The sequence below is a fragment of the Ranitomeya imitator genome, chromosome 6 (genome assembly GCF_032444005.1).
Source record: "Ranitomeya imitator isolate aRanImi1 chromosome 6, aRanImi1.pri, whole genome shotgun sequence".
Taxonomy (NCBI): Eukaryota; Metazoa; Chordata; class Amphibia; order Anura; family Dendrobatidae; genus Ranitomeya; species Ranitomeya imitator.
In genome coordinates this window covers 511,485,758-511,501,445 of record NC_091287.1, presented here as the reverse complement: position 1 = coordinate 511,501,445, position 15,688 = coordinate 511,485,758, and the positions used below count along the sequence as shown (strand labels likewise).

General features: G+C 44.2%; 1 protein-coding gene across 1 annotated transcript in view; it reads left to right on the top strand.

Annotated features, from left to right (window-relative positions):
* The window catches only part of NUDCD1 (NudC domain containing 1), a 165,933-nt gene that overhangs the window by 74,096 nt on the left and 76,149 nt on the right, over positions 1–15,688 (top strand). Inside the window, exon 5 of the mRNA XM_069731786.1 lies at positions 6,505–6,675. Coding sequence (XP_069587887.1) covers positions 6,505–6,675 — 171 coding nt within the window. The remainder of the gene's footprint in view (positions 1–6,504; positions 6,676–15,688) is intronic.

Genomic DNA, 15,688 nt, shown 5'->3' with positions numbered 1-15,688 from the left:
TGAGAAATAAGTACCATATATACTAGAGTATAAGCCGACCCGAGTATAAGCAGACCCCCCCCCTAATTTTGCCACAAAAAACGGGGAAAACTTAATGACTCGAGTGTAAGCCTAGGGTGGGAAATGCAGCAGCTACCGGTAAATGTCAAAAGTAAAAATATATACCAATAAAAGTAAAATTAATTGAGACCTCAGTAGGTTAAGTGTTTTTGAATATCCATATTGAATCAGGAGCCCCATATAATGCTCCATAAAGTTTGATGGGCTCCATAAGATGCTCCATATTAAAATATGCCCCATATAATCCCGCATAAAGGCTAATAATGGCCCCATAAGATGCTCCATAGACATATTTGCCCCAATATAATGCTGCACAAACGTTAATTATGGCCCCATAAGATGCTCCATAAAGATATTTGCCCCATATAATGCTCCACAAACGTTATGGCCCCATAAGATGCTCCATACAGACATTTGCCCCATATAATGCTGCACAAACGTTATGGCCCCATAAGATGCTCCATACAGACATTTGCCCCATTTGCTGTTGCCGCGGTAACAAAAAAATAATTACATACTCTCCGTCGCTCAGGCCCCCGGCACTTTCAATATTCACCTGCTCCTCGTTCCGGCGCCGCTCCATCTTCAGCATCTTCTGCACTGACGTTCAGGCAGAGGGCGCGCACTAACAACGTCACCGTGCCCTCTGACCTGAGCGTCGCTGAAGACGGAGCGGCGCGGGAACGAAGAGCAGGTGAATATCGCACAGCGCTGCGCTCCCCGTTATACTCACCTGCTTCTGGCTCTGTTCAGTCCCTGCTTCCCCGGCGCCCCAGCTTCTTCCTGTATTGTGCGGTCACAGTTACCACTCATTACAGTAATGAATATGCGGCTCCACCCCTATGGGAGGTGGAGCAGCATATTCATTACTGTTATGAGTGGTACCATATGACCGCTCCGTAAAGGAAGAAGCTGGGGCGCCGGGGAGGCAGGGACCGCACCAGGAGCAGGTGAGTATTATTAGATAGCCCCCGCTCCCCCTCCCCTGCCGACACCTGGGTATGATTCGAGTATAAGCTGAGAGGGGGACTTTCAGCCCCCAAAAATGGGCTGAATATTTCGGCTTATTCTCGAATATATACGGTATTTGATCCCTCTGACAAACAAGACTTAATACTTGGTGGCAAAACCCTTGTTGGCAAGTACACCAGTCAGACGTTGTTTGTAGTTGATGATGAGGTTTGTGCACATGTCAGGAGGAATTTTTTAAACCTTTACGGCATAATGTGTTACCAGTGGTGACTGTGATCCCAGCTGCCTTGAGATCATTAACAAGTTCCCACAATGTAGTTTTAGGCTGATCTCTCACCTTGCTCTTGATCAAGGATACCCCATGAGGTTAGATTTTGCATGGTGCCCCAGATCGATGTCGATGGACAGTCATTTTGTATGTCCTCCATTTTCTTACTATTGCACCAACAGTTGTCTCCTTCTCACCCAGCATCTTACTTATGGTTTTGTAGCCCATTCCGGCTTTGTCCCTGACATCCTTAGAAGCTCTTTGGTCTTGCCCATGTTGTAGAGGTTAGAGTCTAACTGGTTAATTGAGCCTGTGGACAGGAGTCTTTTATAAAGGTGACTATGTAAGACAGCTATAAAGGCACAGATGATTGGCCTCGGGGGGACCAAAACATCCAACACCACGGAGACACCATCACGTGTTTCTCAACGCAGTGATTCCAGAACACTGCCCCCATCCCTTATGGGAAATATGCAGATGCATGTAAAGAAGCTGCGGAGACACCATCACGTTTTTCTCGACGCAAGCAGTGAATAGCCAGGCCTTTCCCCGGGAAGGAACAACCACGGGAAGGGCAGCATCCTATGAAGGAAAGCCACCTATGCCAAGCATGGTATCCATCCACAGACAGCTGTTTCGGGGTTTTTGCCCCTCATCAGTGTGGAGTAGGAATCTGGCTATTAGGAGCAGTGCCTAGTAAAAAGGCTATAGAGGCACAGATGATTGGCGTCGGGGAGACCAAAACATCCAACACCGCGGAGACACCATCACGTGTTTCTCAACGCAGTGATTCCAGAACACTGCCCCCATCCCTTATGGGAAATATGCAAATGCAAGTAAAGAAGCTGCGGAGACACCATCACGTGTTGCGTTGCTGTTAATGGCTGTCCTTTTCATAGGTAGCCCAATTCAGAACCTGTTTTATTACTCTGGTATTTGAATTAATTAACGGGGTTGTCCACCTTTGGGGATCGTTTTTTTTTTTTTTTTCTATGCCTGCATTTTTGGGGCTAAAAAATCTTTTTTGCCCTTGTGTTTCATTAACCCCTTCACTTCACTTCAAAGCCTGTTTTTTACCTTCCTGACCATGCCAAATTTTACAATTCTGACCACTGTCGCTTTATGTGACAATAACGTTGGAATGCTTCAACGGATCCCACTGATTCTGAGATTTTTCGTGCCATACTGTACTTCAGAAAGTTAGAGTTAAACATTTATCAGCAATTAATAATTTTTCCAACAAAAAGTTACAAAACCAATTTTTGAAGGGACCACCCTAACGTGGCATCATTCAAAAAACTGCACCCCTCAAAGTGCTCAAAACCACATTTAAAAATCTTCGTGACGATTTAGGTGCTTCATAGAAATTTTAAGAAAATGAAAATTTTCCTTTTTCCCACAAAAATATTTCTTTAGTCTCAAATTGTGCATTTTCACAAGGGTAATAGTAGAAAATGGACCATACAATTCTCCTGAGTACGCCATATGTGGGGGAAAACTACTGTTTGAGCGCACGGGAAGGAGCGCCATTTGACTTCTGGAATGCAAAATTGTATGGAATCGAGTGCAGAAGCCATTTCGTGTTTGCAGGCCCCATGATGAGCTTAAATATTGGAAACCCCCCACAAGTAACCCCATTAGACGCCCAAGGACTTTATGTAGATGTGTGGTGAGCACCTTGAACCCCCTGTTGCTTCACAGAATTTTATAACGTTGAACCGTGAAAATGTTATATCACATTTTTCTCCCCAAAAATATTTCTTTAGCTCCAGATTTTTTTCATTTTCACAAGGATAGCAGGAGAAAATGGACCCCAAAATTTGTTGCTCAATTTCTTGAGTATGTCAATACCTCATATGTGGTGGGAAACTACTGTTTAGACATACTGCGATGCTTGGATAAGATGGAGTGATGTTTTGGAACGCAGACTTTGATGGAATGGTCTGCTGATGCCATGTCTCGTTTGGAAAGCCGCTAATGTGCCTAAATAATGGAAACCCTCCCACAATTGACATCATTTTGGAAACTTGACTCCTCAAAGAATCTATCTAGAGGCATTGTTTTAGTTATGATAAGCTTTTGGTTTTACTGGTGTATGAATTTATATTGTGGTGGTATGTGTAAGTTGTGCTGAGTATGACTATAAAGGGTGTTGTGTTAAAGGTCTCTGAGCACTGAGCACCTTGTTCTTCTATGTCTTGCTCCGTCCGTGGTGGTCAGTCTTAGCCTTCTCACCTCGGCCGTGTCTCTGAGCACTGAGCACCTTGTCTTCTATATCTTGCTCCGTGGTGGTCGGTCTTAGCCTTCTCACCTCGGCCGTGTCTCTGAGCACTGAGCACATTGTCTTCTATATCTTGCTCCGTGGTGGTCGGTCTTAGCCTTCTCACCTCGGCCGTGTCTCTGAGCACTGAGCACCTTGTCTTCTATATCTTGCTCCGTGGTGGTCGGTCTTAGCCTTCTCACCTTGACCTTGTGTATGAGTACTGAACACCTTGTTCTACTGGGCCTCCAGGGAAGTTGCATTTTGGAATATGACAGCACTGGAGGTTAATGGCATTTTGGTCGCTTCACGTTTGATTCTTCTCTCTCTTTTTTTGGCCCATTTTGCCTGTGGAAAACAGGCTGCCTCATAATTCTGCACACCTTGATAATGGACGTTATATTCTTAGGTCGCACTCTCCTCATTACACACATACACGTCACCTAATCTGCTCCATCCCATGTTATACAGTACGGAGTTGGAAAATCTCCATAAAAATAATGATATGGTCTACTCACCTGCCAATAATTCTGCATACAATATATAGGAATTAGCTATATGGGGACAGGAGTAAAGCAAATTACGAAAGTGGGTATGGATGAAAAATAGATTTTTATTAAGGTCGTTTTAGGTATCAGACAATGTCTTTAATTTATTCTACAGGTCATAATGGTTATGGTGATGCCAAAATTTAATCACTTGCTTTTGTGTTGCCGTACCCTGGGAGACCAAAGTTAATCTGTTTTCCATTAACTTAGCTAATATGAAGACTAGCCTTTGGTTTTTTTTCTGTGGGATAAGCAATTTTTACGGTTACCATTTTTGGGTACATACAGTTTCTTGATCACTTTTCATTCCTGTTTTCTTTTGCAAGAGGAACCGATTAAAAAAAAACACGGAAATTCTGGCATTCTTTTCAGTTTTTTTAGGGGGGGTAGCTGTTCATGGTGCAGAATAAATAAAGATATGAATCTTCTGTCTTTCAGAATGTTGCCATACTTGCAAGATCATGTCTAAGATTACTTACAAATTACTGATATATTTTTGCAACTCGCTTCCAATCACCTATATTTTTCAAGTTCCTGTCTAGTCGTCGAGAGGTGTAATACAGGTGCTTCTCACAAAATTAGAATATCATCAAAAAGTTAATTTATTTCAGTTCTTCAATACCAAAAGTGAAACTCAATTTATCATATAGAGTCATTACAAAGAGAGTGACCTATTTCAAATGTTTATTTCTGTTCATGTTGATGGTTATGGCTTACAGCTAATGAAAACACAAAAGTTATTATCTCAGTAAATTGGCATAATTAACAAGAAACACCAGCAAAGGCTTCCTAAGCATTTATAAACGCCCCTTAGTCTGTTTCAGTAGCTTCACAATCATGGGGAAGACTTCTGACTTGACAGATGTCCACAAAGCAGGCATTGACACACTCCACCAGGAGGGTAAGCCAGAAAAGGTCATTGCTAAAGAAGCTGGCCGTTCACAGAGTGCTGTATCCAAGCATATTAATGGAAAGTTGAGTGGAAGCTAAAAAGTGTGGTAGAAAAAGGTGCACAAGCAACCGGGATAACTGCAGCCTTGAAAGGATTGTTAAGAAAAGTAGATTCAATAATTTGGGGGAGATTCACATGGAGTGGACTGCTGCTGGTGTCATTGCTTCATGAGCCGCCACATGCAGACGAATCTAGGACATGGGCTACAAGTGTCGCATTCCTTGTGTCAAGCCACTCATGACCAATAGACATCGCCAGAAGCATCTTACTTGGGCCAAGGAGAAAAAGAACTGGACTGTTGCTCAGTGGTCCAACATGTTGTTTTCAGATGTAAGTAAATTATGAATTTCATTTTAAATCAAGGTCTCAGAGTTTGGAGGAAGAGTGGAGAGGAACACAATCCAAGCTGCTGGAGGTCTAGTGTGAAGTTTCTACAATCGGTGATGGTTTGGGGAGCCATGTCATCTGCTGGTGTAGGTCCACTGTGTTTTATCAAGACTAAAATCAGCGCAGCCGTCTACCAGGAAATTTTAAAGCACTTCATGCTTCCCTCTGCCGTTAAGCTTTTTGGAGATGGAAATGTCATTCTCCAGCAGGACTTGGCACCTGTCCACACTGCCAAAAGTACCAATACCTGGTTTACAAACAACAGTATCACTGTGCTTGATTGGCAGCAAACTCAACTCGCCTGACCTGATTCTCTATTGGGTATTGTCAAAAGGAAGATGAGAGACACCAGATCCAACAATGCAGGCTACTATCAAAGCAACCTGGACTTCCCTAACACCTCAGCAGTGCCACAGGCTGATCGCCTCCATGCCACACCGCATTGATGCAGTAATTGATGCAAAAGGAGCCCCGACCAAGTATTGAGTGCATTTACTGTACATATATTTCAGCAGGCCAACATTTCGTATTTTAAAATCATTTTTGAAGCTGGTGTTATAAAGTATTCTAATTTACTGAGATAATGACTTTTGGGTTTTCATTGGCTGTAAGCCATAATCATCAACATTAACAGAAATAAACACTTGAAATAGATCCCTCTGTAATGACTCTATATAATATATGAATTTCACTTTTTGTATTGAAGAACTGAAATTAACATTTTGATGATATTCTAATTTTGTGAGAAGCTCCTGTATGTTCAGTAGGTGTTACGGACTTCTGGAGATTCTACTGTATATTTATAATCCTTTTCAGCGTTGTCTTAACATGCTTTACCCATTCCACTTAAGAATGGTCTTGAATGCCTCCACAGTAGGAGGTGACACTGGTAATTATGGGGCAAACAGCAATTTTCCTACAATCTTTATGCGATATGAGTTTTGTTTCTAACATTGGTGTCGTAATTGAGCAATTTACCTAAAACTTGTGCGGCTGTAATTGGCTGTTCGGTATGATATGATTGTCTATAGAAGATACTGCTTTTTTGTGTTCACAGATGAATGTAAAATCTTGAAACGTAGGAAGCTTCATGGCAAATCTGTCCCACATTATGCGGCTATTGAACCGACGGGAAATGGATTGACGATTATCTCTTACAAACCCTTCAGATTCATTGTGGATGAGGAAAATCAGCCAGAAGAGGAGAGAATGGAAGAGGAGAAGAAAGGTAATTTTGACACCGGTGTTCCCTTGATGCAATTTCCTTATAATGTGAAATTTTGCATGTGAAATACAATTTTTTTTTTTCCCTGCACACACAAAAATAACTTGTGACGGTAGTGGTTTATCACACAATATAAGTAATAAAATATTTTTATGGAGCAGAATTTGTAGGAGTTAAAATGTCCCCAAGTAAAAATGTTTTAGAATGGAAACAGCTTTTCATGCAAATATGGATATATTATTCAGCATTTCCAAATATATGTTGTGTACCGGATTTATATTATTTCTTTAACCCCTTCATGACAGGAGCTTTTGCGTCTTTGTTTTTCGCTGCCCTTCTTCCCAGAGCCATAACTTTTTTTTTATTTTTGCGTCAATATGGCCATGTGAGGGCTTATTTTTTGTGGGACGAGTTGTACTTTTCAACGACACCATTGGTTTTACCATGTCGTGTACTAGAAAACAGGAGACAAATTCCAAGTGTGGTGAAAGTGTGCTAGGTTCACTAAATGCTAAAACTGACCCGCGATTATGATTCTCCAGGTCATTACGAGTTCATAGACACCAAACATGTCTAGTTTTTTTTTTATCGAAGTGGTGAAAAACATTCCAAACTTTGCTGAAAAAAAAAAATTGCGCAATTTTCCGTTACGCAATTTTCCGTTACCCGTACCATCTCCACTTTTATATTGATAGATCGTGTGATTCTGAATGCGGCGATACCAAATATGTGTAGGTTTGATTTTTTTTTTTATTGTTTTATTTGGAATGGGGCGAAAGGGGGGTGATTTTAACTTTTTTTTATTAGTTTTTTCATATTTTAACAAACTTTTTTTTTTTTTTAATTTTGGCATGCTTCTATAGCCTTTATGGGAGAGTAGAAGCTGCCATAACTCGATTGGCTCTGCAACATAGAAGCAATGCTCAGATCACCTGTATGTAGCAGAATTACTGCATTGCTAAGAGCGCCGACCACAGGGTGGCGCTCATAGCCATCTGGCATAAACAACCATAGAGGTCTCAAGGAGACCTCTGGTTGTCATGACGATGCATCGATGAGTGCATTTCCAACCGGATGGTCGGAAGCGCTTGTTAAATGCTGCTGTCAGAGTTTGACAGCGGCATTTAACTAATTAATAGGTGCGGGCTGATCGTGATTCCGCCCACGCCTATTGTGGGCACATGTCAGCTGTACAAAACAGCTGACATGTTCTGGCTTTGATGCGGGCTCACTGCTGGAGCCCACATCAAAGTGGGTGATACTGCCATCGAACGTACTATTCCATCCTATGGCAGAAACAGGAAGCCTACGTAGCAGAAAATGAGGAATACATTTGCAGAATTTGTTCCTCATAAAGTATCACAAACCAAAAGATTACTTTAGCAGACAGGCATACTCAAATTATTAGGGTAGGTGCACATGGTCAGTAAACACTGTGGGTTGCACGCTACGTAAATACGCAGCATTCAACCCGCAGTTTCCAGATGTTACCATATAATGGGTGGGATTTCAAGAAATCCCACGTCCATTATGCGTGCACCAACACCTGCGGCTTACCTGCGGAGACTGACATGCGGCACGTCTTTCCAGACTGCAGCGTGTCAATTTATCTTACGGAGACGAGAGCCTCCACAAGATAAATTTCACCCGTACAATGTATTGGACACAGTGAATCCATATGGTTCAATGAACACAAGCGAAATCACCGGTGTTCAAAAGCGCGGCCAATTGCTGACCGTGTGCACATACCCTGACTTTTTATTCCTGGTGGGTTGTTTAGTGAAAAAGTTGTTTACATTTTCTTGGTAGTCTTGACTCTGAGAGTGAGAACTTACTTTCTCCAGATCATAACACCCACTCTGCATTCAGAAACTTAAATTGGACAGCAATGTGAGCAGCCTCTTGTCTCGCTCGGACACGGACATTGCATGCAGATACGACGGAATAGAAAAGGGAGAGGAAGTTCCTTACAGTAGGGAGCGAGATGGGATAGTCAATGAGATCGAGGTCAAAAGCTAGGAGGGTATGTCATAATTAGACGGAAGTGACAAAGGCGTAGTCAGGTAATGGTCCGAGGTCAAAATACCAGGAGGAAAGCGGAGCAAAGGGGTTAATCAGACGGAAGGTCAGAATGAGGTCCAAGGTCAGGCAGTGAAAGTTCATCGAACAAAACACTAACCACAGAGTAGAAAACAAACCACTGTTAGCTGAAGCTATATCTGGCAGAGGTCTGGGACTGACAGCCCTGCTAAGCAGCTGGGCAATCACCTGGGACAGAGAACAACTGAAGGCATCTCAGCGCCTTCCAGTCTCAGATATGACATCCGAGCTGTCAAGCAAAACACTGACCGCTTCAGCACACCCCTGGACCAGATTGAATGGCTGAACCTTCAGTAACTGCATCCCAGACACACTGAGGGGTGGAATCGTGACAACAGGGTCATAGATGTATCATAATTTTATGAATTAGACAGGTTCTTTAGATGCTTTAGATGCTAAAGCAACTGATATAAATGGGATCTTCAGCATACAATAGCTGAGCTGTACTACACCCCTGCTACCAGCTGATTTATTAGACATGGTTTTTAAGTACGTATTTTACATTCCGAACCAAATAATGGGTCGAATACCGAAGAGATCCATATAAAAAAATGTACGGTAGCTTTATTTGTTATAAATTAAAACATGATAATAAAAAATCAGAGATGTCACAATCGGGAACGCTTAAAGGAGGCACTCGGGCTAAATAGAAATAAAGTCTGTATAATTACTGATGAACTATCAGGATTTCAATATGTCATAAGATTCACTAGCAAAATTAGATGGATCAGGTAATACATATTTAAATAATTAACTCGCTATATCAACACACAGTCATTATTCTGGTACAACACCTTAAATTTTAAAATCCTAAATTCACAGTTGCATTATATGTACATTCAGGTGCTGCCCTTATATTCCTGTCTAGCACATGTTTGAATGGATCAATAGGGACTGCAGCACCTGACTACGAGTGGTATTAATACTGACACCTGGGAGGATCTAAGGGAATGCATGAGAATAAAGTGCAGAGTGCTATGCTTAGTGTACCTGACAGTAAAGAGTGCGTGAAGGCTCCAATGCCTGAGGTCACTTCAGCGTCCCCTCACCCCGACGCGCGTTTCGCCGCCAGCTTCTTCCAGGGTCATGGTTTTTAAGTACATCTGAATGTGTTCGACCAGCAGCATTAGAACTACTGGAGGATGGATCCTGTAGCAACAGAGGATGAAGAGAGCCCTGGGGGCATCATTAGAGGGCTGATAGCTGCAAATCTGTACAGATTTAAAAATAGGTTATATTGGCATGTGATTAATAGAGATGGGTGAACCCGAACAGTAAAGTTCGGCGTCCATACCGAACACCTGCTGTTTGGGCACGGACATCGAACATGGACTTCACTATGAAGTCTGTGTTACTGTTCGGGTTTGGCTGTCCGAACACCGGGAGTTTGTCACGCTGTCATGTGCATGACAGCGTGGTGAACACCACTTCTGATCGACGGTGAAATCATCCCTACCGGTCAGAGAGCTGCGGACTCCAAGCTGTCAAAAGACAGTGTGAGCGCGCAGCTGTGATCGGAGGTATAAAGTTCACCTCCGGTCACTGGTGTCAGCTAATTGGACTACAGCTCCCATCTCACCGGGGTCACCGCAGTTCAGCCCAGCTGAGAACGCAGATGCAGTGACCGGAGGTAACCTCGATGACGTCACCGCCGGTCACTGAGGCTGCACTCGCAGCAGTTCAGTCATCAGTGGTTCTCGGCCTGAAAGATTTCACATTGCTTACTCAATTTTGCTCCAAAGAATGAAATGTCAAATGTATCTGTACTGCATCTTTACATAATAACTAAGCCAGATACATCCTTCATGTTGCGAGGGATTGACCCATTTAGCAATGACTTGTCCTGTTTGCATTATTACTCATTACCATGTGAGCCACGCATCGGCCTGTTACATTGACAGAAAAATTAGCGTAAATGTATTTGGTTTTGAGCAGTGATAACGGTGATGCATGACGGCTGTGTATGTCAAGATTTGGGCATTGCATTTCATCTCCAAGCCCTTGTCGTTCTGGCTCAGTGAACCTCTTCTTTTCGCTGCCATCGCTTTTCTCCTTTGTTTATCCTCTTTCATCCAATCATTGTGTGCCCTGCAGAAATGAAATCTATCTAGATTGTCAACTGTGGGATTCTTCTCCCTGTGGTCATTGGTTCCTATAAACATTAATTCCACATTTTGAACATGTTAGACAGATCGGAGTGGAAACTATTAGCGTGTCCTAAATTCGTGATGGCATTCACAGTCTATTAGAGCCATCATACTAATGTGGAATTTAACTTACAAGTTGTAAAGTAGATCTTCATTATCCTGGATTTCGTGACATAATTTAGTTTCAAGAAGTACGATGGCCTTGAAGGGCATTGTCCACTATTAGGACAACCCCATGTTTAGCTCTGTTAAAATGATAAAAAAAAACCTCTGTACTCGCGTCCTGTGCCGACACCGTTCCAGCAGTGTCGGCTCTCGCATTACCAGGGCTCACATGAGGTTATGTTACAAGAGTCCTGCACTGTCCCTGCCTTGGGACATATACTTAGAAGAATTCAGAGCTGCGGCTGGCCACGTACTTCTTCTAGATTATTAACGCCTACGGAGACAGAGACGCTAACGCAAATTGAGGGCCGGGCTCAAGTGACCTAACAACCTCACGTGAGTCCCGGGAATGCGAGTGCCAACATCATTGGAACGGTGTCGGCACGGGAGGCGAGTATAGGTGTTAATTAGTGATGAGCAAACGTGCTCGGACAAGGCGCTATTCGACCATGCTCGTGTGCTAACAGAGTTCCGTCGGCGTGCTCAAAAAATATGTTTGAGTCCCCACGGCTGCATGTCCTAACAACAGGCAATTGCTGCAAATGTGGCCGCTGTCTAACAGCCCTGAGACATGCAGACGCGGGGATTCAAACATATTTTTCGAGCACGCCGAAGTTACTTGGTTAGCACACAAGCATGGCAGATAACACCTTATCAGAGCACGTTCGCTCATCACTAGTGTATATATTTTAATGGGGCCAAGCACGAGAAATGAGAAGAGGTTCAAGTATTTGACAACTTTTTCAGGTGGCGGCGGGTGCTCTTGTGTAGAGCCTGCGCCATGCCCAGATGATCGCTTTTGTTATCTCCTGCCACTATCTCTGATAGCGTTCTATTCTGGGGGTCCTGTGTTGTGAATTCTGTGGCAGAGCTCCCTCCTGTGGTCACAAGTGGTACTTCGGCTGATTCTCTCTGTGAGCTTCCGTTGGTGGAGGAGAGTGGTACTGCGGCTTCTGAGTTTCCTTCCTCAGGTGATGTGGTGAAGTCGTTAGGTGCTGCTCTATTTAACTCCACCTAGTGCTTTGATCCTGGCCTCCAGTCAATGTTCTAGTATTTGACCTGTTTCCTCCTGGATCGTTCCTGTGGCCTGCTGCTCTGCATAGCTAAGTTCCGCTTTTGCTATCATGTTTGCTGTTTTTTCTGTCCAGCTTGCTTATTTTGTTTTTTCTTGCTTGCTGGAAGCTCTGGGACGCAGAGGGTGTACCTCCGTGCCGTTAGTTCGGTACGGAGGGTCTTTTTGCCCCTTTGCGTGGTTTTTGTAGGGTTTTGTGTTGACCGCAAAGTTACCTTTCCTATCCTCGCTCTGTTCAGAAAGTCGGGCCTCACTTTGCTAAATCTATTTCATCTCTACGTTTGTCTTTTCATCTTAACTCACAGTCATTATATGTGGGGGCTGCCTTTTCCTTTGGGGTATTTCTCTGAGGCAAGGTAGGCTTATTTTCTATCTTCAGGCTAGCTAGTTTCTCAGGCTGTGCCGAGTTGCATAGGGAGTGTTAGGCGCAATCCACGGCTGCCTCTAGTGTGGTTGGAGAGGATTAGGGATTGCGGTCAGCAGAGTTCCCACGTCTCAGAGCTCGTTCTATGTTTTTGGGTTATTGTCAGGTCACTGTATGTGCTCTGACTTCTATGTCCATTGTGGTACTGAATTATCTTATCATAACAGTACTGGAGGCCAAAAGTACTAATGATTCTCAATAGAGGGAAAAAAGAAGTTCTGAGACCATTTTTTTTTTCTCTGCACTGTGTTTTGCCTTTTTTTTCCCCTAGACATTTGGGTGGTTCAGGACACAGGTGTAGCGATGGACATTAAAGGTCTGTCTTCATGTGTGGATCAGCTCACGGCAAGAGTACAAAATATTCAAGACTTTGTGGTTCAGAATTCTATGTTAGAACCAAGAATTCCTATTCCTGATTTGTTTTTTGGAGATAGAACTAAATTTCTGAGTTTCAAAAATAATTGTAAACTATTTCTGGCTTTGAAACCTCGCTCCTCTGGTGACCCAGTTCAACAAGTTAGGCTGGGGTCACATTGCGTTTTGGTCAGAGCGCTAACGGACAGCGTTGCACGGCGAAATTAACGCCATGCAACGCGTCCGTTAGCGCTCCCATTGCCCGCAATGTACCAGCGCATTGCTAGCGCGTGTCATTTTCGGCACGCGCTAGCGACGCGCCGGTCTTTTGTAGCGCGCCTCGGACGCTGCTTGCAGCGTCCGCGGCGCGCCCGAGGTCCGTTCCCCGCTCTCGCAGATCGGGGATCTGCGAGAGCGGGGACGTTAACGCGACCCCGAAACGCGACCCTTTAAAAACATTGCGTTAGCGCAATCCGCTAGCGCTAGCGCTAAACGGATTGCACTAACGCAATGTGACCCTAGCCTTAGGATCATTATTTCTTTTTTACGTGGCGACCCTCAGGACTGGGCATTTTCTCTTGCGTCAGGAGATCCTGCATTAAGTAATATCGATGCGTTTTTCCTGGCGCTCGGATTCCTGTACGATGAACCTAATTCAGTGGATCAGGCAGAGATAAATTTGCTGGCTCTGTGTCAGGGTCAGGATGAGATAGAGGTATATTGTCAGAAATTTAGAAAGTGGTCCGTACTCACTCAATGGAATGAAGGTGCGCTCGCAGCTATTTTCAGAAAGGGTCTCTCTGAAGCCCTTAAGGATGTCATGGTGGGATTTCCTATGCCTGCTGGTCTGAATGAGTCTATGTCTTTGGCCATTCAGATCGGTCGACGCTTGCGTGAGCGTAAATCTGTGCACCATTTGGCGGTATTATCTGAGCATAAACCTGAGCCTATGCAGTGCGATAGGACTTTGACCAGAGTTGAACGGCAAGAACACAGACGTCTGAATAGGCTGTGTTTCTACTGTGGTGATTCCACTCATGCTATCTCTGATTGTCCTAAGCGCACTAAGCGGTTCGCTGAGACCTTGTATAGATTACCGCCTTCTAAATAAGATCACGGTTAAATTTCAGTACCCCTTGCCGTTGTTGTCTGATTTGTTTGCTCGGATTAAGGGGGCTAGTTGGTTCACCAAGATAGATCTTCGTGGTGCGTATAACCTTGTGCGTATTAAGCGAGGCGATGAATGGAAAACTGCATTTAATACGCCCGAGGGCCATTTTGAGTATCTAGTAATGCCATTCGGACTTGCCAATGCTCCATCAGTGTTTCAGTCCTTTATGCATGTGTTGTGAATTCTGTGGCAGAGCTCCCTCCTGTGGTCACAAGTGGTACTTCGGCTGATTCTCTCTGTGAGCTTCCGTTGGTGGAGGAGAGTGGTACTGCGGCTTCTGAGTTTCCTTCCTCAGGTGATGTGGTGAAGTCGTTAGGTGCTGCTCTATTTAACTCCACCTAGTGCTTTGATCCTGGCCTCCAGTCAATGTTCTAGTATTGGACCTGTTTCCTCCTGGATCGTTCCTGTGGCCTGCTGCTCTGCATAGCTAAGTTCCGCTTTTGCTATCTTGTTTGCTGTTTTTTCTGTCCAGCTTGCTTATTTTGTTTTTTCTTGCTTGCTGGAAGCTCTGGGACGCAGAGGGTGTACCTCCGTGCCGTTAGTTCGGTACGGAGGGTCTTTTTGCCCCTTTGCGTGGTTTTTGTAGGGTTTTGTGTTGACCGCAAAGTTACCTTTCCTATCCTCGCTCTGTTCAGAAAGTCGGGCCTCACTTTGCTAAATCTATTTCATCTATACGTTTGTCTTTTCATCTTAACTCACAGTCATTATATGTGGGGGCTGCCTTTTCCTTTGGGGTATTTCTCTGAGGCAAGGTAGGCTTATTTTCTATCTTCAGGCTAGCTAGTTTCTCAGGCTGTGCCAAGTTGCATAGGGAGCGTTAGGCGCAATCCACGGCTGCCTCTAGTGTGGTTGGAGAGGATTAGGGATTGCGGTCAGCAGAGTTCCCATGTCTCAGAGCTCGTTCTATGTTTTTGGGTTATTGTCAGGTCACTGTATGTGCTCTGACTTCTATGTCCATTGTGGTACTGAATTATCTTATCATAACATTCCTGTTTCAGAGGCCCATAGCGCTCTCCCCACCCACCCCAGCGAGGTGTAATCGGGGAGTGCTGCTGAATTACCACGGCAACCAGTGTCCTACTTAACAACATAATGGATCTGAAGTGTCCTAAAAAGACTAATAAACATGGAAGAACAGCGTTGTGTTCCCTGACAACAGCTATGCTGACTCTTCACATTTGCGGGCCCAATTCTGCAACGTTAAAACTATTCGCCAGCTAGCACACACGCTATATCAGTACGTAGCCCATGAAGCATCTTGCCTGTCCACATCCTGCCGGTACTTTGTCTCCTTGACTATGCTAAACTTGCACTTCCTCACCGCTAATGGGGTTCTAGCTCCATGGCAATGTAGGCCACTTGTAATGACACAGCAGTCAGGTAACCAGGGACCAGGGGCTCCTTCCCTGTCCCTAACACTAGGGGGCGCCGGGGCCTCCACCCTTGCTTTATCTCCTGAGTTAGCCCTCCGTCTGTTCTCTTCCCTCACCCAGGAAGAGGGGCGCTACTGTGCACCATAGTACACCAACCCGACAAACAAGGCATTACAACCAAGGGTTATTAGAATACTCCAAACATACAAA